This window comes from Falco peregrinus, chromosome 9 (assembly GCF_023634155.1).
Source record: "Falco peregrinus isolate bFalPer1 chromosome 9, bFalPer1.pri, whole genome shotgun sequence".
NCBI classification, from domain to species: domain Eukaryota; kingdom Metazoa; phylum Chordata; class Aves; order Falconiformes; family Falconidae; genus Falco; species Falco peregrinus.
The window spans coordinates 12,156,700-12,181,996 of record NC_073729.1 but is presented as its reverse complement, the minus strand read 5'-3'; the positions used below and the strand labels follow the sequence as shown (position 1 = coordinate 12,181,996).

The 25,297-nt window shown below is 39.8% G+C and overlaps 1 protein-coding gene across 1 annotated transcript in view; it reads left to right on the top strand.

Moving 5' to 3' along the window:
* The first annotated feature begins 633 nt into the window (after positions 1–633).
* Positions 634–25,297, top strand: part of SPON1 (spondin 1) — a 199,301-nt gene continuing 174,637 nt past the window's right edge. Inside the window, exons 1-2 of the mRNA XM_005231472.3 lie at positions 634–1,072; positions 7,801–7,907. Of these exons, the coding sequence (XP_005231529.1) occupies positions 850–1,072; positions 7,801–7,907 (330 nt within the window). The 5' untranslated portion in view covers positions 634–849. The remainder of the gene's footprint in view (positions 1,073–7,800; positions 7,908–25,297) is intronic.

Genomic DNA, 25,297 nt, shown 5'->3' with positions numbered 1-25,297 from the left:
CTCCTGTGTTCGCTCAGGTGAACTGTGCTCTCAGCTGTCGTGTGTGCAGGGTGTGCTCGCATGTGCGCGTACGTAGCCTCCATCGCTGAGACGCACAGTTGCAGGCTGATGTAGAAATGAATCTCCTGTTTCCAGCACATCCACCTCTCCGCATCTCTCTCTGTGGTACCCGAGAAGCTGCAGCCGATGCTCCTTGCTTGTCAAGTGTGCGGAGAGCAAGAGGTTGTCTTGGTCAGTTTGTGCTGATTTAGTTGATATTGTTTATTATGCGTGCTGGTTTGAAGAAAGATGGGGGGTGGGGTGGGGGTGGCGCGGCAAATTCTTTGCGCCCTGTTATCCCTACAGTAACTATAGACTTCGGCAGGAATGCGGGTGATTAATTTCAGGTCTGCGGGCTCAGCCCGAGCGGCAGCAGCCCTCCCCGCCGCTGCGCTGGATGGCTGGGAGACAGCCGCGTCCCCCCTGCTCCGCTCCGCCAAACCCTGCGAATTCAGCTCGGCTAAGTAAACACCGCCGAGCCGCTAATCACCCGCTCTGAAACAAAACAGCACTTCACTTCGGGAGCTGGGCAAGACCAGACTTCCCTCCCTCCCTCCTCCCCTCCCTCCTCTCCCGCCCCCTCCCTGCGTTTCCCCTCCCTCTCCCCGGCAGCCGCCGAGCCGGTCCCTCCGACCCGGCAGCCTCATGCTGGGGGCCGCCGCCGGCCGGGGCTGACCGAGGCCGCCCGCCCGCGCTGCCCGCCCCTGCCCGGCCCGGCCCCGCTCCGCTCCGCTCGCCGCCGGGCACCGCCGCCGGGCTCCCGGGCACCGCCGCCGCCCCGACCATAAAAAGTTGTGCGGAGCGCCGAGGATGGGAGCGCATCTGCAGCCGCTGGCCCTGCGGCTTCTGGCGTTGACTTTCCCCTTGGTGGCGAAGGGTTTTTCTGACGAAACCTTGGAGAAAGCCGCGAAATCCGAGGGATATTGCAGCCGGATCCTGCGAGCCCAAGGCACCAGGAGGGAAGGGTACAATGAATTTAGTCTCAGGGTGGAGGGCGATCCAGAATTTTACAAGCCTGGAAACAGTTACCGGGGTAAGTTGGCCATCCTAACGCATCCCATGCTAACGATAATGGTCAGGACAAGTGTCTCTGAAACTGGAACGTGTCTCTGCCTGTCATCTCCTGTATCCCTTTTGGCGTGTGTGTGTGTGTGTGTGTGACTGCGTGGGTTAAGGCAGGGTAATATACTCCCACGCATTACTTTATTGGGGATGCTTTCATGACAAGTGAGAGGGAGTTGGATTTCACAGTATCACTTTACTCCCAAACACTAACTCGGTATTAAGAGGAATTTCCTTTCTTTTATGATGCCTCTCTACCAGCTCAGCACTAGCACAAGATCACAAGTTGATGTGATACAAAACACACTCTACCCCCGTTCACCTACTTCTATAGGATTTCTTCCTATCCCTTTAAATATAACAGAGTGAATAGGAGATGCTTTAACATTCAGCAGGAAGGAGAGGAAACTCGCAGCTAATTGTTCTTGCCCTGAAATATGAATGCTAATATAATGAGTTAGCATATGGGCAAACAGTGATGCAGCACGCTGCCAACTTCCCACATTTTCCACTTATGTTTATCCCACCCCCCCTATTTTTTTCTGGGGAAATGAACAGATGGTTCAAGCAGGAAAGAGGCAGAGGTGGTGCTGGTGACCACTATAAATAAGAGATGGAGGCATTTGCTCTTCGCTGAGCATTTCACATACAACCCTTGAAATTAACTTCCAAAGCTCATTTCAGTGTATTTTTCTAATTAATAGACAAAGACAGTTTTTGGTCACTTTTCCTGCCTCACCTTATAATGCCTTTGAAAACAAATCTTCTTGGAGTATATTGTTGACTTTGTATTTTAAAAGCACTTGAAAACAATTTAGACCTTTTTGGGTACCGTAACTAATGTACTTTATAGACATCACTTTGGGAAACAAATTTTGAGTTCCTTCTGAGTGTTTCTTCTGACCTTCCTTAGATTCAGTGTAAAGAGCAATGTTTTCCCATTGTATGAACATAGGAATCTTGGTATAGATAGGGAGCAAAAAGTGTTCACATAGCATAGTCATGTTCTCTTAAAAGTTGAAAAAATACATCTACAGCAGTGATTAACCAGCTTTGAGCACCAGCCTGTAACTTTGCGTGATTTTTGATTATTTTTTTTCCCCAACAATTGATTTATTTCAATGTGATATGAGGAAAATGTTTCCCACAAATTGCTTAACTGTTCCAGACATTAGGATTAGTACCTTGAGTCTGAAAGCTTTCATGTTGCATGTCAGTTTGATGCGTCTACTAAGCAGGATAAAGATAAGTGCTACGATCTTTGAGAGGGACAAATGTGAGTGTTCTTAAAGTGTTGGAATTTACTTCTGTTAAAGCATTATTGGATGTTTCAGTCACCTGTCAAAGAAGTTTCTCTTGCATGGAAATGTAGAGGGAAAGAAACTCCCAGGTGAATTAGCAGAAGTAATTTTCTGCAGATATTAGGTCTCGGCATTAGGAATTCTATTAATAAAATCAAATTAGTATATTGTAACTTCTTGGAAGTGAGAAAATTACAGCTAACAGTGAAAAGTTAAAAGGTAGACCAAAATATGTGCCCAGGTTTTTGGTACTTAAGACTGAAGTATTCAGGTGGCATGTAAGCTTGTCTAGATAGTCCCTTAAGGACGCGTCCTGAATGGTTGGAAGAACATTAGCAAATGTTGCTGTAGCATATACATTATCTATGGCAATAGTTAAAAATAACAGCATTACAGAAAGTTTCAAGAGCTCATTTTTAAGGGAATTTCTGCAGTACAACTGGAACTTTATTACTGTTTTATACAAAGGCTAGAAAATCCAACTAATGATAAATAAATGCATGATTATGACAGGTCTGTAGGGGTTTTTGTCTGTAAATTACTAGATGTAGAACACCACAGAAGATCTGCACAACCTCCATTGCATTGGAGCCAAATGTGCCTGTTTCCATGGCCCCTGCTTGATTTAATGCAATCTGGATCCTTGGCACATTCCCTGCTGGGCTCCTGGAATAAGCTAGTATTTATGCCATGTGGATAACACAGGAATTAACTGTCCATACAAATGCTGTACTCTACCAAATCGATGGTATAGAGGCATCCATTTATGTTTGTGACTCTTGATCATTGGTTGATGTGATGGCCACATAAGACCCTCAAGCTGCAATGCCTGGAGGAAACATTGCAGCACTCTAACCTTGTGGGAATTGGAAGACCACAGTTCACAGCTGCCCCTTGTGTTTGGGAAAATTTTTATGGCTTTCCTGAAGTTACCTTTGTATCAGACAGGGATCTGTTTGCCCTAAGGGCAAATCCTGGGTGAATTTGTGTGTATGGAAGCCTTGGTTTTCCACCTCTCTGGAGCTGTGATAGAGGAGAATGGCCCTGAGCACCAAATAATGTGTTTGAATTGACCTCCTCCAGTCTGCAAACACTGTCAGCAGTAAGGAAGGATGCATTTTCCTGTCTTAGACAATTAAAAATGAGGTAGCAGCAGGGCTGAGGAGCCATCCTCCTTTCCTCCCTCATGTCTAACAAAGCAACTATGGTTATGGGCTTTGTGGTGCCCCAGGGGCAGGTGACATGACTGATTTCTAGTATCTTATTTGTGAGCTCTGATCCTGTAGCCTGCAAGTGGCCTTTATCTGCCTGGTTGTTCAGGCTGCGGTATTGTCGCCTCTCCTGTTACGGAGCAGGCAGCCAAATGCATGTGGGGCAGCTCTTCCCGTAGCACCAGGTCTGTAGGCACACCATCCTGGGGTTGAGGTCCTCTCCTACCTGCTGGTTAACTTAGACCTTGGTGTAGTTGCTCTTGCTTCCACTGAAGGTCAAAGTTCCCATTGCATTCAAAGGGCACAAATGAGCCTTACGTTTAGGTGGTGTTATGGGGTAATGATCCTTGAAAGTACTCAGCCTAGCTTTATTGATCTTTACAGTTAGATTAATGATTGTATTAACGAGGTAAGTTTCATCCTATTAAAAATATAAATGGAATTGCTTTAAAAAAGCAATAGTATGTCCATTTCACGTGCTAATGGACACAGTTGCCTCCATAACATCATGACATTGTTATTCTCATGAAGAAAATGAAGATTTGATTAGTATAGTCCATAGATTAACCTTCTGTGTGGATGCTTTTTCCATTTTTAATGGAACTTCTACTTGTAGGTCTGTTTACATTCTCAGTTTTCAAGGAAAAGCTCATTTAATATTACACACTCCATTGCATTGGTTTGGGGACTTGTTCTCTAAGGAATGTTGAATCTTTTGCTTTCCATTTCTTTCTTTCCCCCAACATGCAAACACTCTTTTCTATACTTCAGAAACCAACCCTCATTCTGTAAGTATTTTAGCGATTCTTATGCTTCACACTTTATGGAAAAAAGTAGATATTAAAAGTGTATTTGTTGGTACTTGTGCCGTGTACAACACAGGATGTGCTGTAGTGTAGGATGAGGAAAGTCAGATTTCCTGCCTGAAACCAAAGAAGCAATTGCTTTGATCACCCCACCTTTAGCTGGGTATACTGGGGAAGGAGGAGTGTGCTGGTGGTGTGTGCCAAAGTGCGACTTGTGAGGTAATCACAGATTTGCTGGAGGGGATGGAAACAGGCAAAAGTGACTGTTGATACGTAATCTTCCTTTTAAAGTAAAATCCCTAACTTTGAGGCTTGCACTGAGACGTAAGTGATCTTTACAAGAAATTCATATTGTTCAGTGAGCATTAATTAATGTGAAGGCATTGTGCGCGATACTCAGCTGTTCTTTAAAAAGGCAGAGTTTTAACACAAGGAAGAGAACTCTCAACTCTTATTACGCAATGAGGAGCTGCTCTCTTGTGAAAACCAGATGTAGTCCCACAGCTTCCCAGTGCTGCCCGTGCAATGCTGACACACATCAGCCCAGAGCCAGTGACTGCAGAACCATTGCCATCACAGGGCTGTGCATTTAGGAGTGCTTCAAATAAAGCCTGGCACTGCAGTGTTACCGTAGCACACTGGATAGTTCAGGGAACTGACAGACAGCTTTTCGGCTCAGGTATTTGTTCTGGTCTAGCTCAGAGGTGACCAAACACGCATTCCTCTTGGTATCCTTGAGCTGAGGTTGCATGGGCACAGAAATCCCCCAAGCATGGTCTGCTCCTGTGGGTCATCACCCTCCCGGCCCCTCACTTGTATCGGGGTGTCCCCGCCACGGGCAGAAGTGCTCCTGGGGCTGCACAGTGCAGCTGCTCAGAGACTGGACCCAGCTGAACTATCCGGTTGGGATTTTTTTTGTTTGTTTTGTTTTACTTTTCAGCTGGATGTGTTCCCTTGTTCAATTGAGTGCACAGCTGTGTGGATACGGCTGCTCTAGGAGCAGTGCAGGGTGGGGGAGGCCAGGATCACTCCTGTTGGAGGAAGCATGGATTTATGCTGGGTTAAAATGACTCTGCAACCACAGCATGAGTATTGCTAACCCCAGGCATTCAAAAACTATGAGTCAGGCTTTGGAATTACCATCCTCTTTATTTTTTCTTTTTCACCCCCCCCCCCCCCCCCCTTCTCTGATGACTTTTTTAGCATTTCAGATGTTCTCTATTTTATAGGTAGGTGTTTGTTTATAAGTTTGAAAACTGTTTTCATCTGTAAATTTGTAGGAAAACGATGAAAACTGTTGAGTCAATTCACAGCTGAATTCTCCATTTGCTTGTATAAGTATATCTGGTGTAACCTTTTGCTCAGTGATTCAGAGTTTTGAATTAAGTACAATATATGGAAAAATTTGTTGCATGCAAAAACTTTATGGCAGTTAGTTTCTAAGAATCAGCGTTCATATAATGTGTTCACCCTGGTTGAGTCCACCAGCATGCTGTTCTAAATTACTGCAACTGAGAGGTTGGCTATGGATTTTCATTTAGATAGAGCTGCAAGAGCTTGCAAAATTGGACTAATAATCCGAATTATTGGGCAGATAATGAGTTAATGAATTGGAACAATACTTAAAACTGTAACCAGAAATTTTAACCTTATTATGCTACTCCTCAGTTCCTGTATATAAAATGTGAACATTTTTCTCCCTCAAAATTATAAAGTTTAGCTTCACAGTAAAGTTCCATGGAATGAAGAGCATGGGAAATCTTAAAACTTGGGGGACTTGCTATTATGCCAATCCCTGCTCTAGATTTGCACCGGTGTTTGCAGGTATCTAGGTCTAAACATGGAACTTCCAATTTTAAAGTTTTTGTGTATCTCTCCCATCCTCCTTTTTCACGTACAGTCATAAAAGTTATGTATTTGCACAAACACCACAGGTTTTAGACCCAAATATGGCTGCATAATGCTAGAAGTCTTCAAATATCTTATTTTGTGGTTTTCCACTACTGAATTTCTAGATCAAAGGCCTCTCCCTATGTTCCAAATTAACTCTGGGCATATTTTGAAATCCGTATCTTTTAAGGGCCATCTGTAATTTTTAGTAATGTGATGCAACCCCTCATGGCCTGTATGGGTAAGATGGAGTCTCTTGTGAACACTCTCCGTGAAGCAGCATTGATAGGTGCAGTTTGCTCAGGAAAACTCTGCGTGGTCTTCAGTTTTTATTGTGCCAGTCAGGGTTTGAGAGTGTGACAATGGTGTATTACAAGCAGTGCTGACTGCATTATGCTTAAAGTAAAAGCTACTTAACAGTATTATGCTTAAAGTAAAAGCTACTTAACAGTTTTCTGTCTCTTTTTCAATAAAAATTATTTTTCCTTTAATTAAATTTACCTCTATTACAGAAAAGGATTCCTATAAGGTGTTGAAAAGGGTTCAGCTATTTTAAACCTCCCTCAAAAGTCATGTCTCAAAGCTCTGCATCATTCCATCTTTCTGATAGTGTTCAAAAGAGCCATAGCTGGTGGAAATCAAGTGTTGCTGGGTGGTGCTTAGCTACTGATGATGGTAAATAGAAAAATCATACAAAAGTATTTTGCACTTGCAGAAAATGAGGGATGTGATCTTGATACTGAGCATGGTAAAATCAGGTTATTCTGCAATACGTTATTTGTTCTTTGCAGGTGGATCCAACGATGCCTTCCTGGGTCAGGGCTGGTGGGTGACGAAGGGTGTTTTGCTGATGTCTAGGATGCTTTGACGATCAGAGCTGGCAGCAAAATCTTTAGAGGTCACCTTTAGCCATGAATTTAACTTTGTGTCCTGTTCTGCCTGAGGTTGAGGGAGAAGAAGGATAGTTTCAGAGCGATGGTCTCCACCAGCTGGAGTACTACATTGAGTGTAGCGGAGCTGAGGCAGGCAATATGGTCATCTTGCTTTATTGTTAAAGAAACCTTCCATGTACTAAAATGCCTAGATTTCTGTCTATGCTCAGAGCAGAACAAAAGCTGAACCCAAACACGTGTCCCCAAACGCAAAGCATCATCAAAATAATCCTGCTGTGGATCTGTGCAGATTAGCAATCTCCTTTAAAAACAAACAAAAGCAACCCAAAAGATATGCCAAAAAATTGTGTGTGTGTGTAGGAGCTGAGCTGAGATATTTCACATCACATCATGCCAGTGTTTTCCAGTTTATGCAGAAACTTGGACTGAACAGTTCTGGTGTTCCGGCTGGCTCTGCTGTATGTTGTTAGTGCTCTGGTTTTTGTTAATACCAACTTAAAACACACACCTTTCAAGTTGAACTGTAAAATGATAAGCAAGTGGCTGATTTCACAATTAATATTATGTTTTCATTATTTCTCTTTTCATTATATCTTAGTGACGCTTTCTGCTGCCACTCCTGCTTACTTTCGAGGGTTCACATTGATCGCTCTCAAGGAAGGAAAAGAAGGTGACAAAGAAGAAGACCATGCAGGAACTTTTCAGGTGAGAGAGCCTTCCCTGACCTGTACCTCTAGGAGTATTTCTTAATCTATGCTTGGCTCAATGGGACATTTTATATGCACACATAATGCAGACTATGCTTAAGTGTAAGCATTGTGGATGCTGACATGAGAACAACATAGCATATTTTATATTCCATGCAACCTCTTCAAGAGGTCGAGGCTTTTGTACCTTGACTTCAGCTTGTTTTCACACGTTCATAAAGTTAAACATGAGCATCAATTACTTGGACTAGAGCCTAGGACACCTGAATTTGTTATTCAAAGTGAATATAAAAATAGTTTTTTTCACATTTTGCTTTTTTTATTTCTTTACCTAGATAGTTTTGTCCATTCAGATGTAGATTATGACTCTGGAAAGTGTTTGCCACAGCTGTAACGACTGTTTTATCAGTCATAAATTACATTCTGTTTTATTGATGCTTAGTAGTACTTTGCTTAACAAACACATTCAGTGGGCTGAAATGTTTATCGTTACTTAAAGGATCAGAATCCAGAATGGTGATTCACAAAATCATATTTCCAGCTATTTGAAGATCACATTTCAGAAAAGGAGTTCTGGAAGTTGAGAATACACATCAGATTTATGAAAGTAGGTAGAAATTACGTAGGTCTGTTGTTCGTTGATTCTCCAATGAGGTATTGTTTGCTCTTTGACTTTGCAAACTTAGAAATATTGTTGAATCATACAGATTATAATTTACAGGATGGGTAATAATATTGATGCTAATTTTAATAATGATTTAGAGATGATTTCACTTGCTTCAGAACAGCATTTATATATTTTTTTCAAGGGAAATACTCAAAAGTTCTTGTTTTGGTCATCTACAAGGAGACAGAAACAAACATAATCCTACCATCTTTTCCTGAAGCATCTTCTGTTCTTTGTATATAGCAAGCGTGATGCACAAACTCAATACCTATTTGCCCTGTTTTCCTACGTAGTTTTGCCTAGAGGCCTCTTTCTGCATTTCACACATTTTGTAAGAAAACTTTTCACGTTATTTGTAAGAATAAGTGACTTATTTGATGTTGGAGTGACTCATGTCTTCCTTAAAATGAAATGATTTTCTAATGTTTTGAAAGAAATCTGTTTAATATGGACAGTTGTGGTGGTGTGTTTTTTTTTTTTTTAAGAATAAGCTAGCATCAGCTACTGTTAAGAAGTAGAAATGATGGTGCTTCATCTATTTTAAAATAAACTTGTCAGCATTCATTTCTGTATCTCAGTAGTTAATGTCACTATAGCTGTGGGTAATGGGGAGGAAGTCTGAGTTTTGCCGTTATGGCCAGGTATATGTCTAACTGAGAATGCAGTGAGCTCACTAAGCTTTACTGAGGTAGAGAGGAAGTTTGAAGTCAGCAGAGTGGGGTGCAAATGGAAACTATATAGATCAAAAAAAAAAACCCCAATGGATCTCAGTGGAAGGAAGATTGATTAATTAGCTTTATTGTATGGATTGCAGTCTGAAATCTGTACTCTAATTGTCAGATTAAAGTTTCAAATTTTATGCATAGCTAAATTTGTATTTCTGTGGCACAAACAGTACTCATTGTGCTCATCCCTCATTAGCACAATTAAAGTTCATTCAGATAGTGCTTGCCAGTTCTGCCTGTGTTGATATAGATTTAAGATTCTTATTTAAGTATCCAGCAAATGCTTACAATGAGAAATATTGATGTCTCTTGTATCATGGCTAGGCACTAGTAACTAGAGAGGGGAAAAAGATGGTTAGTTCAAGGGTTTGCACTGTTTTATTATTATAATGTGAACATCCTAATGGTGTCTAAACAGCTGTGCAGAGTAAGAAAAAACTTGCGTGTACAACAACTTGCATGCCACTCATAGTTACGTATTGCCTGTGCTCAGATGGAGTTTATGTTATTCAATGAATTACCTAGTGGAACAGAACTCAGTGACAATTCCTTAATAGTGGCAAGACACTAAAATGCTACTTCTGGACTACTAGCATAAGCCTTTGCTTCCATAAGGAGACATATATACTGTTAAATAACAGTCAAAACAAAGCATGTGAATGCACTGTATGAAGCAAAGTGCTTCATGTAATGCAAGACTTTGCAGTACAGCCAGGATAGAAAGAAATGAAAGTTGATCAAATAAGACATATGCTTTCCCTCCATGCCTCAGAGATTGTAAAACATCATATTTTCAAGCCTGTGAGTGCCACTTTCAAATCGTGTAGTATGGGTTGCAATGTCTTTCATGGGGAAAACCTGAATCCACACTGCAATCGGGTCAAGATCCAATTGGGGCTGTGGCTTCTGTTTTTCACAGCTATCAAGCCTGATCAACAGGTGTAATGCCTCAAAGTACTGTAGAGGGGCATGTGCTAGGGCAGCAAGGTGTTAAATGAGGACTAACATCTTGGTGACTGATACGAAATAGTACGCTCAGGCTGGAAAAACATAGTTTTCAGCAGGTTGAGTGCTGCACCCCATTGCAAGGGATGAATGTGCAGTAAGCAGCTGCCGTGAGTTTGCCCTGCAGGGGCTTTGCTCTGCCTTTTACAGCCTCCTCATGGCTCATTTACTCTTGTCTGACTCTGCAAGTCAGCAGGTACGGTCAATCTTCATTAATCATTAAGTTTCAGGGTCTTGATCCTATAAATAGTACAGCTGTTAAAATTCTTGGTTGGACAGGTATTTTTTCTGTACTTTTTTCAGTTAACTTTATGCTTGCTATGGAGTAAGAGACCTTCAGAGAAGTGTCATTTGGACTCCACCATTCTAAACCAGTTTTCTCAGAGGGAAACAGAGACTTTTAAATCTGATTTTACTGTTTGTCTATTTAATGCAGCCAAACTTTTTTTCTTCGTCCTTGTAACACACCCAGGGCACAATTTGGCTTTACAATAAAGAAATCACACTGTCTCCCACAAACATGCAAGCATATGTTAAATAGCTAAATTAAATGTGGTTGGGGAATTAAAGATGCCAAATTCAGTCATAGAAGTTTGGGGATATAATAATAGGTCTCTTACGTATGCCAGTGGTAATTGAACAACTCAGGGGTGCAGTGCAGCACTGAAAGCTTCAGATATCATGTCCCACTGGCCTCTTTACACAAGCCATTCCCAGCCACTGTGCAGACTGCTGATCCTTCTCTTTTGTAACGTTTAGTAAAAGTCTGCAAATTGTTGGAAGGCAAATCATACTCAAGGGCAACAATCAAGCACTGATTGACTATAGGCCAGTGTCTGTACAGGCCATTTTAATCAACATAGGTATGCAATGTAATAGACTTAGTCTGGTAAATAATGTGGAATAATCGAAATTTAGTGCTGAACCTCATCTATTTTCCTTGTTCTTTGAGGAAGAAAAAAATTTTCCAAGAAAATTTTTGGTGAATGTTTTCTGAATCTGTTCTGAAGATACATACAACAACAACAAAAAAATAATCTAAGTGGCCTGTTGAAACACTTCAATAGATTATATTTTATAGAAAAATTAAGTAAAACTTCACAGATCTCTTTTGTCTAAACTGAGTCTTCATAAATAGTGGTTAAATTGTTCTCTTACCAGATTATATTCCAAAAGTAGGAATTCTCGTGATTTATTATGAGACATTTATTCTGAAGTTTCCCTTATTCTCTTTCCAATTCCACACACTCTCTGTTCCTTATTGAAATTTTCATATTTTCATTGTAGGCTGTATTATTTCAATTTTGCATTTCTGCAGCTAAATTGACTGTAGTCTTATTTACATTCCCCAGAATTGTATACAGTAGTCAGTCAGGACCCTCAGCATAAAATCATATAGAATTTGGATACAGTAATCCTTTGGAGTATCATAATTGCTTCCCTTGTCTTCATGCAGAAATCCTCTAAGCGTATGCAGCTTTTCTTTATTGTAGAAGCATCTCAGTATTTTACAAGAACTCTACAATAAACTCCTAAATCTTTTCCTGCAAATGTTGCTGCCTACATTGTGATTTCTCATTTTCTCTCTCTGCGTTTTATTCTTTCTAAGTGTAGAGCTTTGTTCAGTTCATCAAGAAAGTTCTGAACTACAATCCTATCCTTAAAAGTGCTCAGCACTCCTCCAAAAATAAGTGTTCTTTATGGACTTTGTAAAATACATGCTTGACAACAGCCAATATAAAATATTGTGTGCGAATGTGACCTGCTTTTCTAATCTTATACAGCGATAAACTGAGTCATAAAGTCTCAAAATTGGACTTTCTCTGTATTGTTTTGGTGTGATCAGCTGTCAGATTATGTCTGCTACCTTTGTGATAGTTTAGTGTTAAATGCATTCATTGTAGTAGTGATCTTGGAGGTGTACTTTTGACATTCTTTGCTCTAGTATGAATCAAAAAATCCTTAGTTTAGGTCACTGAATGTAACGACCCACCAGTGCAAAACCAAAGTAGGAACATAAGTAGGAAAGAATGAAGGTTTCATTAAAACTATGGCATTTATAAAAGCTAGGGATGTGTGCTGAATTTAAGGAAAATTGAAATAAGTAACTAGCTAAGTAAGGTAAGCGGTCCTTTTATTCTAAGTCCTCCTCTAGGTTTACTCTGAAACAGTAGCCCCAAACACTGGCTTTGTTTTTGAAGACATGCTGACTGGTGACCAGTTCTTTTGATGTTTAGGTGACTGATGTGCTTAGCAAAGCTTTTAGATTAAAAGGTATTTTTACAAGCTCTTCGAAAAGCAGTTCCTTAGTTGCTGTATTCCAGCATTTTTTAAGAATCCTACATGTTCTTAAGCAATTGATATACTGTATTTTGAAAGAAGCAGCCTCTAAAAGGCTATTAGCCATGTCTTGTGACTTATTAGTTCTTATATTTATAAGCAAAGTTCGTTTATGTTTTCTTTTTTAAAAATTGACTGCAATTCTTTATTAAGCTTTTTATATTAAAAAATTAAGCTATGCTTATGTAATCTTGATGTTGCACTCAACTGGTATGTTTTCTTTTAACCTTGTATCCCAATATAAGCACATCAAACTACTTAGTAAACAGCTTATTCTGAGATGTATGAAACGGTGTAGTTTTAACAAGTGTTCAGAACTATCAAGTATTTTGTGCATGCTTGCATGCTTTACATTCCCTTTCCCAGCATCTTATCACTGAAACTGGGTCTGTCATCTCACTACTTATAAGCATGTGGAAATAATGCATTTTTACTCTGATTTGATGTGAAATGTTCAATTACCGATGGTCCGTGAGTCAGAGGGAATGAATGTCCAGATCATCATGAAACCACATAGTTTAGGTTTTTCAGTCAAGCTTCCTCACACTAGTGAATGAAAACAATGTTTCTATCTAATTAAACTTACAAATTTTAAAAATTCTTCAGGGTTTTCATAAAGGAGGGCTGGGTCATTACAAAGTAGGAAACAATCTAGTGACATATGATGTGAGGGGAAAAAAATGAAGAATGGATACTAACTACTTGTGTCTTTAAACCTAGTAATTATGTGGCTATGACATTATATACCTACTTCACATTTATCAAAATGAAAAGAATTCAAATCTGTCTATGTTGGTTTCAAAGAGAGACAGATGCTGTACCCCCCAAATCGGGGAAAATGCAGTTGCATCCAAACCCCGAAGTGAAAATTCTTTCTCTGAAGTATTGACCAGCAGTTGTATCATCAGGAGATAAATCAATGTTAAATAGCTGTACGCAGTCATTAACTTCATAATCCAAAGAAATAATTACAGAACTCTGTTAAATATGAAAGAACTGGAATATGCCAGCTATATGATTTGGAGACCAAGAGGGTAGAGATATTTCTCAGACTGTAAAATTTAAGTCTCCTGGTCTCTTGCATTTGCAAGAGTATGACTGAATTTTCTTTCTGTAAGAATCATTGCATATATTATTTCTGTAAGAATCATTGCATTTCTAGACAGCAAAAAGTAAAATTTTGTAATGGTTAAAACAAACTCTAGTTCACCTTTCCTGTAGGGTGGAATTGGTTGTACTTGTTGAAAATGTTCACACGTTTTTCTAGAACTCTGTGACTTCCATTATGATGATGCTCTGGGATTAAATATGAGCTTTAAAAAAAGGGAAAAGGTATCTGCCACAACCAGTTCTAGCATTAATTGCAAAATGTGACCAGATTGAACGAGATTAAATACAAAATTGCCAGTATAGTGCAGAAACCTTGACCTGAAGCACTTATTGGCAAGGTTTTGGTTAAAAATTGTCTCAGGAGGTAGTTATGTCTTGCTTCAGACAGTGAAAGATAGTAATGCAAAAGAAGAGGAGTGAGCACCAGGAACTCACAGATGAGAAACAGCTCTGTGATAGTGATTATTTACTTCTGGTGAGGCTATAAAAAAGGAAACAAAACCCTGACCATATAAGGTTTTTTGCATCCTTCCTTTATGTTTATTTTGTTTGTTCTGGTTTGGACTTTTGTTATGAATGAGGCAAAAAAAAAAAAAAAGTATTTTAATATTGCCCACTTTTTGCACATACTAAATATTGGCTTGTTATAGCTTGGGAACTCTGTCAAGCCATTGTATGCATAGTTGCTCTGTCTTTTAGAATTGATTATTGAAATCATAAAATCACACAGCCAAAACCAGAAAATACGGGAAATTTCTGAATATTGCTTTGTTGTGTATTTTATTAAAGTGCATCTTTGAAGTACTAGCTAATACACATTTATGAAAAGGAAATAAATATGAAATTGTACTGGCTTGCAATGTAACAGTTAACTACTGAAGGAAAATGGGTTTCAGTTTCTTAGCCTAGGCTCTTGCTGCTTTTGACAGCTTGCTTATCTCAACTCTGCAAGTTTTCATGTAGCTTCCTGGTTTATTGTGTAATAGGGAAAGAGCTATGAGGCTTTCTGTGAAAGCCCTCTGAGATTTATGTGGCCCTGAATCCTCCATCATGAACACTGGGAGGATGAGACTCAACAGGTACAAGCTGAAACAGAGCAGGGTAAGACTATATATAAGGAATTTTTTTCTATGAGGACAGTCTGGCAGTGGCAGAGATTGCCCAGAGAAGACTACGCAGTCTCCACTTTCGGAAGTTTTGAAGATGCCTGGATACAAATCTTTGTGTTTCTAGTAATGTGTTTTGATCATTAGTTATGAATAGATGCCAACACATACAATACTTCCCAGTCTGTAGTACATACACAGTCCGCAACGGTTATGCTCAGTCTGTGGGGTGAGACATGTACAAACATTCTTTTACATGGACATTTGAATCAATATGAACAAGTTTATAACCATTGATTTCATATTGATAAAACTTGCCTATATATACCTTCCTGATAAATATTCATATCCTGAGCACTCAGACCAGAGACCTCTTTCCCTCAGCCCCCCCTTTGATAGACCATAATCACGGTTATGGAAGATGAAGATTGATTGTGCAACCCTGACTCCCTCTCAGCCAGCTTAATTTGAAATATGCTGGAGTGTCTTTTGTAAGTATTTTCTTGCTACATCACTACTATCACTTTTAAAACTTTAAATTCTTATTTTATTTTATTTATTTGGCTTTAGTTTACCTTCTGCTTTTTTTTTTTCCCTTTGCTTTTTTCCTGTCTCTCTGCTTGGCTATGGGAAAGATTATCTAACCATGTTGTTTGTAGTCCTCTTTCTTTGTTTAATCTAATCTTGTTTTCTTCTGCTTGGTTTTTTTTTTTTTCTTCTTTTTTTTTTCCTGAGGTCTTGGGGAAATGGACTTTCTTGAGAATTACTTCAAATGATTATTGTGTCACAGTAAGTGCTTATGCTTTCAGGAAAGGGTTAAGCCTAAACCTACATTTCATTTGTTGATGCTTCAAGTTCTTTTTTTTGTTAAAAAAAACAAATGCAAAACAAACAAACAAAAAACCCCCAAACAATCAATCAATCAAACAACCCCCCCTAAAAACCCCCAAACCAAAACCAGGAAGCATGCCTCTTGAGATATGTTAGCTAAAACTCCAGGCTCCTTTCCAGATCCAAGGCTTATTAGAGTCAGATTATCTCAAGTTTAACTTCTGCCCTGCCTTGCAGTCTGCCAGTGCATGCAGCCTACCTATGCAGTGCCTGACTACATCATGGTTAAGATATCAAAACTGCTTAATTAAATCTGTTAAAAAAGAATATCTACTGGTTTATTCTGTTCCTTAGATTAGCACTAAACTGCAAGACACTCTGATCCTAAGAGGCTTCTGAAGAGGCTTATCAGAATTTTTTTTCCTAAAATTTGGCACTGACACTTAACAGATCAGCTTTGCTCTGTGGGAAGAAGTAGAGAAATGAAGTGATGCTGGAAGCACTGTCCTTTTTTGCCTTGGAGATTCCAGTCTGCTCTTCAGACACATCAGTGCCGGGAGTCCCCTTCTGGGCATTTTGGGACTTGGGACCATTTGACGCCTTACAAGGGTTCTCTGTTCAGGTCTTGCTTCCAGACTTGAGGCTGGATTTGCATTTGCAATTATTTCATTCAGAGCTAAAGTCAGATTCTGGAAGTGCAGATCCCACAAACTCTCTTTTATCAATCAGGCGAAGCTGCATATTGTTCCCCTGGGCAGTATTTAAGAAGACACATGTATCTCAGTGACTCCAAAGGAATATGTTTCAAATATCCCTTTTCTCCAGCCCAAGTAATCTACCCAACTCATTGTTATTCCAGTGTCAGATAGTTTTTCTTCAGATGTCGACTCACCTGGGTGGTGTGAAATTTAGCAAAGACATTTAACCCTCGGGCAACAGCCAGCTGCTTTACAGTTACCATAGGGTAACTGTCATGGGTTATAACTCTAGATGTATGTAGGCCCCAGGTTCATTGAAATATCTGTTCAGCATCTCTTTCTTCATTCATAACGTTGCCATTGGCTTTCCTTTCTAGATTTCCCTTTTGGTCTCATTATTTACTAGCTTCGTCTAAGGCACAAGGCACTCACCAGTTTGTCTAGATTCTTTGTGTGTCTACTGAGAAAGATCAGCACTCTCACCTCATTAACTCCTATTATCCTTTAATACTCCAAGAATTACCTCTGATGTAACTATTTACCATTCTGCAGAATCAGAAAACCTTCAGTGTGTCAGTTCCAATCAACAGGACATTAGCAAGTGTCTGTACTTTGCACTTCCCCTTTATATCGAGTTACAAAGCTTTTACCAGCTATCACTGCCTGCGATCCTAACTACAACAGCCATGGGTCTGCACCACCACGCTACTCCCACAACAACACAGGGCTTTAAAAGGGAGGGTTGTCCTGGGGAAACAGGCTTATTCTGCCACTTCTCTCCAAATGAGCACTGCCAGCTGCTAGGCTGCAACGACTAGCCTGTAGAAGTGCAGAACTATGTTTGTACTTGAGTCTTTTCTCATAATGTGCTTTCTTTTCCCTTCATATTATTTGGGGAGGTGTGGGTAAAGGTGAGGATGAAGTCTGAGGCTCAACTTGACAGTTTCTCCAGCCTATATGAACTTTTCTACTACTTAAGAAAATCTTGCTGTCAATCCTCTGGACTTTTGAGGAATGTACACATATGCCAAGTAGAAAGTGTCCCAATTAAATTTAAATAGTTGTCTTTGGTTCTTTTTTCCTCCTTCTCCAGTATCTTCAGAGAGGTTCTGTTGATTTCAAAATGGCATGGATCTTTTAAATTCAGGAGTTTACCTACTTGACTCATTCATGAATAGCTGTTGTAGGGAAAATCCTTCATCCAGGTTTTATAGTCAAGTAAGGCAAGTCCTCATCACAACTCATTGCTGAATTAATTGCTGCCAGGTTAAATGTACTGTTTGCTATGCCAGTTGTCTTGAGAACTACTTTCTGAATTCAGAAGGCAATTCTGCATTACCAAAGTGACAATATATTTAGTTTTCATTATTCTAGACCTCATGCATACCCTTCTCAGACCTAAATGCAGTCCACCCTGACAGTACTCCTCCTTTACAACTGTTCCCTTTCTAGTGATGGTAGAGACCTCTCGGTGTTTGTTAAGGGATACTATTTCAACTTCCATTGCTGTCCTGAACAGTTGTAATTGATTATTCTCTTTGCTGTGATAGCCCTTTCTCATGACCTAACAACCCAGGATCATTAGTCATCTGATCACAGTGTATTTATTCTACACCAGAATGATGCAAGACGTGTTCAGGGAAATGATGATCTTTTTATTCTGGTGTGTTCAACATTTGCTTTTTGGTGCTTTATCCTAACACACCTTCTTAGGTGTTCTTAGTCATTTAACTTCATGCAGTCATGAATAAAAATCCATAGTGATGTCTTCAGAATGATACATAAGGACTCATATAACTGAAAAATACACTGTCTCATCTTAAACACATCAGATGTTTTGCTCCAATGCTAGGTAGTGTTTACTCAAGAGACTTCGTAGACATGTTTTGGATTAGGATGTTTGATTTTCTTTAGTCTGTTTTCTCTGAAAACTGCAAGGTAAGGCTAGGCTGTAGCTTTAAGAACTCTTCTTTCGCTTATCTGGTTGAGACTTTTTGGAGTCCCAGGCCAAAAAGCTATATAATGTTGCTTTTCCTCTCACACCTGCTTTTGCAGAACTCCAAGAACTTGTTTCATTCAGCACGATGCTGGATTGCTTCAGTGTAAAGTGACCTTGTCCAACCCTGGTTTGTGAAGTCTGGGGTTATAAAATCACTAGCTGAAAGTACTTGTATAGAAGAATCTCTTCATACATAGGGACCAAATTCAGTCATCAGAATTTCTCCTGGTGTGTCACCCCACATCCTGATTTTTCTCCGGTTGCTTGCTATCCACCTTAGCCTCTACTGAATGATCACCTGAATGCTATCGATTTCTATCAACATAAAGCCCTGACAGAGACTGCTCATCTGCTACATAACTGTAATTTTTTACTGAGGCACTGCCCCAATGAAAAGTCTCACCAGTGAGACTTGCATTCAGTCCCCTCTGTTCTCCTGTGACCTTCCTGTTAACTACTTAGACTGATCCCAGTCTGCCCCCTGCATCTCAGGCTGTGTGGATTTCCTGGCTGTGGTCATCACTGCTATGAGTAATGCTTTTATGGATGATTTCTCATCTGAGAAGTTATTCTTTGACAGAATTGCTCTGGTACATGTGCGGGACTGTCATCTTAATTGGCAGACAAAGCCAGGAGATCAGGTTATCTCTGCCTTCCCCTTTCCCTGACTTGCTTCTTTAGTTCTGAGACCTTCCTTAAAATAAGGACAGCCCTTGCTTTCTATGTTGGCTGAGCCAGGTCCTTTCCTCAACCTCTCATTTTTATAGGGAGACACCAGGAGACAGCCATAAATAGGTATGGTGTCACCACAGCCCACTTCTGAGTCAGGTTACTTCTCAGTAATGGATGTTTCTATCCTAGATGGCATCAGGACAGTGACTGACTTATAGGAGCTTGAATTACTAATCAAGCACTACAGATTCAAGGATATATCTAGAAATAATACACCACTTGCCGGTATAGATATGCAGTTTTGTTTTCTGAAGTGATTCTTGATTCCTGCCTCAAGTAGTTGTGCATGTAGAAGGACCTATTGCGGGGAATCACCCACAGTGGAAATCTACATATCAACAATCACTGAAAGGGGTCAGAAAAGTTACTTGTGAGTAATTACATTTCTCAGAGGTGGGTTGCCTATTTTTTTAAACTATTTGTCTCCAGCCATCCCCCCTTCTGCTCTGTCTCCCTTTTCAGTTGCTGTGAGAAAAACTGAAAATCATGTGTTACACTTTGCTTTTCTCATGGCTGTGTAAGGGGCAGGATACGAATGTACCCTACACATACTGTGAAAACAGAATTTTCTGGCTTAGGTACTTCTGATTTCGATTGATATAGGCAAGTGAGGATATAATGAATACCTATATAGGCATGACATTTCAAGAAGCTATTGTACTGGTAACCCAATGAACCTTCGATACAGAAGAGTTTTATTTTACTACATAAATTCTCAAGCAATATTTGCTGGACAAGATTTTGTATTTTTAATGCATAGTTACTTTTGATTATTAAAACAGTAGCATATTAAATTAATTTTCACATGAAAATAAATCAAGAATAACAAAGAAATTCCTGATCCAGTTGCACAAAAGCTAGCATTTGGCTCCTGCGAATGCTTTTCATGGTACTCTGTAATTAGAAAGGGAAATTCCCTGCTGGTATAGAGCTACCATTTTGTTTCCTGTTCCCTGCATTGTCACTGTGGGTAGGGTCATTATGCAATTGCTGGCAAGCTCATCCTACCAGACTGCTTACTAATTTGTAGGCTGTAGGTGTAAATTGAAAAGCCTTCATCCTGCTTCTGTTTACTTCACAAATTGAACTGGGCTCCAATTATTCTCATCTATGTGAATCGAGGCACTGTTGTTGCTCTTGCCTCTTTTTTTTTTTTTTTTTTTTCTCCTTGCGGGTGGTCATAGCTCACTTGGACCTGCATTTCTTTTCAAAAGAAACATTTAAAAGAATGAGTATGTAAGAAGTAGTTTACTGTTCTATAATGATTATATATCTCAATACAGTCAGTAGTGTAGTAGACGTTCCTTAGGGCTTTACCAGTGTTTATTCATGATTTGCCAGACATATATCTCCTAGAACTTATTTAATCTTTTTTTTTTTAATTCCAACTGCATGAGTAAAGCTGACTCTGCTTTTATGGGATGCTTAATTATACCTGATGTTGCTCATTTTAGGCTGTTTGTCACAAACTTATTTTAGCTAACCTGCTTTTTAAAGAGGAGAAAAACGGAGGAGGAGGGGACGTAACGTAGCTAACAAATGCTGAGAATGGAGAAGTACTTTATACTACAACATCTCTTTAGCAATAGGTCATTTTGATAGGAAAATTAGCTACTTGTTTTATACTGTTAATAGAAGACTGCTTTCTGGGAGCTTCAGGGAGGTATTTCAAATGGTACCTAAGACAGTGGTTTGCCTCTTACTGGTGGCCCTTCTGCTCTTGCCTCTCTGTACATGATAGTGTGGGAATCACAGATGTAGGAATAAAGCAAGAACCTGCAACTAGTAAATTATTCTCTACACTAATCCTATCTGTTAAGAAAATGTGCCCACACATTGTGATAAGCCCCAGTATTATTAAGATAGTCATAAATGTTTTCTGTATTTGCTGCATGCATAAGAGCAGTGGATTTTTTGGCTATGTCAAGTTTCTTGGCTTTCTTTGAGATTCTTTCAGTAACCTAGTTTTATTATCCGTAACGGTTATACAGACTACTTATATGAATTAGAATTGGGTTATGATATATTTAGGCAGTGGGCTTATATAATAGCCTTGGCTTCAGTGGGTTCCAAACAATAATTTGGAAGTTTTTCTTAAGAGGTTGTGTAAGATTTTTCTAAAGGATGAAAAAGACCTATATGCTCCCTAATCGACACTCTATATATCTTTGTATATCTGTATTTCTTTGAATTCATCTGGTCCTCATCAGCTCATCTGATTACAGTAGCTGCAAAATGTATATAACCCACATAGTAAACAACCAGCTTTGCATGTGGTGCAGAAAGAACATGGCGTACACCACAAAGTGTTCTTAGGTTACTGAACCCGTTTGCCTCTTAACTGCTGACTGTGAAAGAGATTTGGCCTTTCTCTTTGGGAGTAACAAATCTGATATGTTTTGGAAGGCTGGTCTTGGGATATGGCCATTTCTGTTTGGTTTTTTACATCCATACATTTCATAAGAAAAGTTTATGCCTGAGCCAAAGAAACCAGAATGACATAAATATGGGAAGGAGCGTTACAAGATTAAAAATCTGGTAAACATATAAAAGCAGGATAAAGTGTTGAATTCACTGCTGTTAAGATAGTTGACTCTTGTATACATACCTCTTGTACGAATTCAGAGAAACCATGACTAAATTATTTTTCCAATTAAATTTACTGAATCTTGTCCTAATAATTTTCTGTTGTCAGTGCTACCAGATATGCATTTACATTTATAGATAAAATACAGGTTTCAAACGTGCTCTTATATTGCCTTTCTGCTGAAGATTCTGATGTTTTTACATAAATTAAGTTCCATAAATAGTTTTGTAGAATGTGTGTTTAGTATATCCACTTTACAGAAGAATAAATGTTGAAGCAACTTACTCGAGATTACGTATCACACTAGAGCCATGATTAAACTTCAGGAGTTTTGCTCTTCACGTGCAATGTTTGCCTCCCAGGTCAGGAATGTTTAAATAGTCATCTGTCATCTTACGTGTAAATAGTGTCCATGTGTAGAATAACAAATGTTCGTAAAATGTATAACATTCCAAATGTAAGTGTAAAATATAACATGGAGATTTTAAAATATGGGAACACAGTCTAGTTCTGTCTGTATTGTGGGGTCCCTAAAAACAATTCCAGTAACGGTAGCTGTTGTGCTGGCATGTATCAGAAAGATAAGAGAGTCCTTCCTTGTACAGGATTAAAATGACCAAAACCCCTCCAAATACTCTCTTAGCACTCTAGGCTTAATCACTTAAACCACTAAATGGCTTTGGATCCATACTATGCTTTAGTTCTTCCTGTTGCTGGCAGAAAAAATAGAAACAGCAGCATTAACATGTATTTTGGATTAGTAAACTGGGTGGTGTAATGCCTACTGAGCTCTGTGTAATATTGGAAGTATTGTGTATTTTATAAAAAAGTTAAAATAATCCCAGAAGTAATAAGCATCTCATCGATTAAATAAGATTCCTGGCCTTTAACTTTAATACTTCTCTAATTACATGGTTCATGTTCTGGAGATAAGTTGTCATTTTATCAAGTGTTTGTATCTCCTGAAAATTAGTTTTTCCTTTATGTGGTTGAATTTCTGACCATCAGAAGTTGTCTGTCTTTTGGGGGTTTTTTTGAGCCATTTTTTTTTTTATGCTTTGGTAAAGTTGTTTTACAGTTTCATACCTCATAGCATTGTTTTCTTAAGTACTTGTGCAAAATTTGTAAAATTAGTCTGCAAGAGATATAAAAGCACTGAAAAATAACTGATCTGGAGTGCTGAGCTTGAGCTTTATACAGCTTTTGATTGAAATTTATTGAGAATAATTCAGAATAGCATTGAAACTACCAAATGTAAGTCTCTGAATAAACACTGGTGTGACTGGTTGTCCATAACTACTGAGATAATTTCCTGTATCACCAAAATTCAGCTTTAGAAGTGAAAGACGGCATGAGACCTCTCACAAGTTAGAGGTGACCTGCTGGGCAATATTTAGTTTCTGCAGTGAAAATCTACCTTATTTCTAGTGCTTCCATACTCCTGTTCTGCAAATGGTTACATAGACAGGTTAGACTATTTGTGTCACTTCTGTTGAAATTACATGATTTTGGGTATATTGTGTTGTCAGATAAAAGCTTTCGAAGTGGTGTACTTCAGATTCTCACACAGGGGTCTAGAAGAAAGGGACAGCTGTTTATTCCTATATACCAACACCTCATCGGTTTGAGAAGAAGGTATTGTCTAGAGTTGGATTTGGTGCTGCACTTAATTTTTTCATTATACTTAATTTTTATGGGACCCTCTCCCAAATATGTATGAAGTCACATGACTGAAAGAAGCTTTGTTCAAGGTTGGAAAAACTACCCATAACAGATTAAGTGTAGTAAACAAAGATGCGGAAGTGCAAAGAAACATTGTGCAATATATATATATATAAAATGAGAAACAGAAATTCATTGTCTGCATACTTTGTAAAATCTTGTAACAGCCTAGGTTGGAAGGGACCTTGAAAGATCATCTGGTCCAGTGTTTTGTGGGAATGGGAGCTTGGATAAGATCATCTAGCACCTTGTCCAACCCCATCTTGAAAACTTCCAGTGATGGGGACTCTACCATATCCTTGGGGAGGTTGTTCCACTGATGGGTTGTTCTCAGTGTAATTTTTTTTTTTCTTTTATCAAGATGAAACCCTTCCCAGTACAGTTTTGTAGCCATTGCCTCTAGTCTTCACCGTGAGGCTCCTTGTGAAGACAGAGCTTCTGTGCTATCTGTAGCTGCTCTTTTAAGTAGTGGAATACTGTGGTGAGGTATTCCCTGCACCTTCTCTTCTCCAGGGGGAGAGTTCTCCAGCCCTTTGATCATCTTTGTGGCCTTCCTTTGGACCTTCTCTCGTCCGTCTGCTTTGTTCTTCAAGTAGGGAGCAAAATCAGATACATTATTCCAGGAGTGGCCTGAGAAACCCCGAGTGGAGTGGTGGGATCGTGTCTCTGTCAGTAATGCCCCTGCAGATGCAGTCCAGATCCAGTTAGTCTCTGCTGCTGCAGTGGTGCCCTGCTGCCTCATGTTCAGCTTGTCCATCAGGACCCCCAGGTCCCTTTCAGCAGGACTGCTCCCCAACCACACAGGTCTTGGGCTGTGCTGGGCTCTCTGGTTATGTCATCCCAGGTGCAGGATGCACTTGGCTTTGTTAATCTTCATACAGTCCTTGCTTGTCCACTATTCCAGCCTGGCCAGGTCTCTAAGGCAGGGGTCCTCAAACTTTTTAAACAGGGGGCTGGCGTGTGGATCAAGTGGTAGGCAGTCATCTGTGGCTGCTTGGTTTACCTCCCAACCCCCGGCGGGGGTGTGTGTCTGTAAATACTGGGGGCCGGACTGAGGACCCTGGGGGGCTGTATCTGGCCCGTGGGCCGTAGTTTGAGGACCCCTGCTCTAAGGTGTCTCTCCCCATGGATGGGTCTGCCTCACTGCCCAGTTTAACGTTACTAGCAAATTGGTGTGGATGCTTTCAATCCCGTCATCCAGATAATTTATAAAGGTACTGAACAGTGCATAGCTCAGTATTGATACTTGTCACTGTGTATGTTCCATACGACGTGAGTCTCAAATAATTTTGTCTGCCACTAAGAAAAAAACTGTAGAAGTGTATATTATAAAACTTGTTGGAACATCATTTTGCAATTTAACAACTCCTAATGCAAAACCTGTGAAAGTGTCTTGGTTGTCTTCATTTTCTTGTTCAAAGTCTCCAGGGAAGTATCAAAGGACCTGAGCCTGATGTCTCCCCTTAGCTAGAAGCTCTCATCATTGACATCTATTAAAATACAGCTAGGGTTGTAAAGTGAAAGTAAAGCAGGTGTAAGCCCATGTGCTATGTTCCCACCTCACGACTAGAATCACCCATGTAAATTAAGCCCTTCAGCAGGGTCATAAATAGCATATGTCATGCATAAGATGAGCACGAGAGCGCTGTGGTTCTCGTGTGCCTGTGCCTATCTGCTTCCAGTTGCGGTATGCTGCCGTTTAAACTCTCTCTAGTCCCTGTTCTTCCATGTCCATTTCCATGGAAGTATCTGAATCTCTCTTTGAAAAGCATGAAGGAGAGCATGTACAGGTGGGGTTTAGCTACTTGGGGCCTCCTTTTTGTCAGTATTTTCAGGTGGCTCTTGGAAGTGCAGTAGAAGGGCATC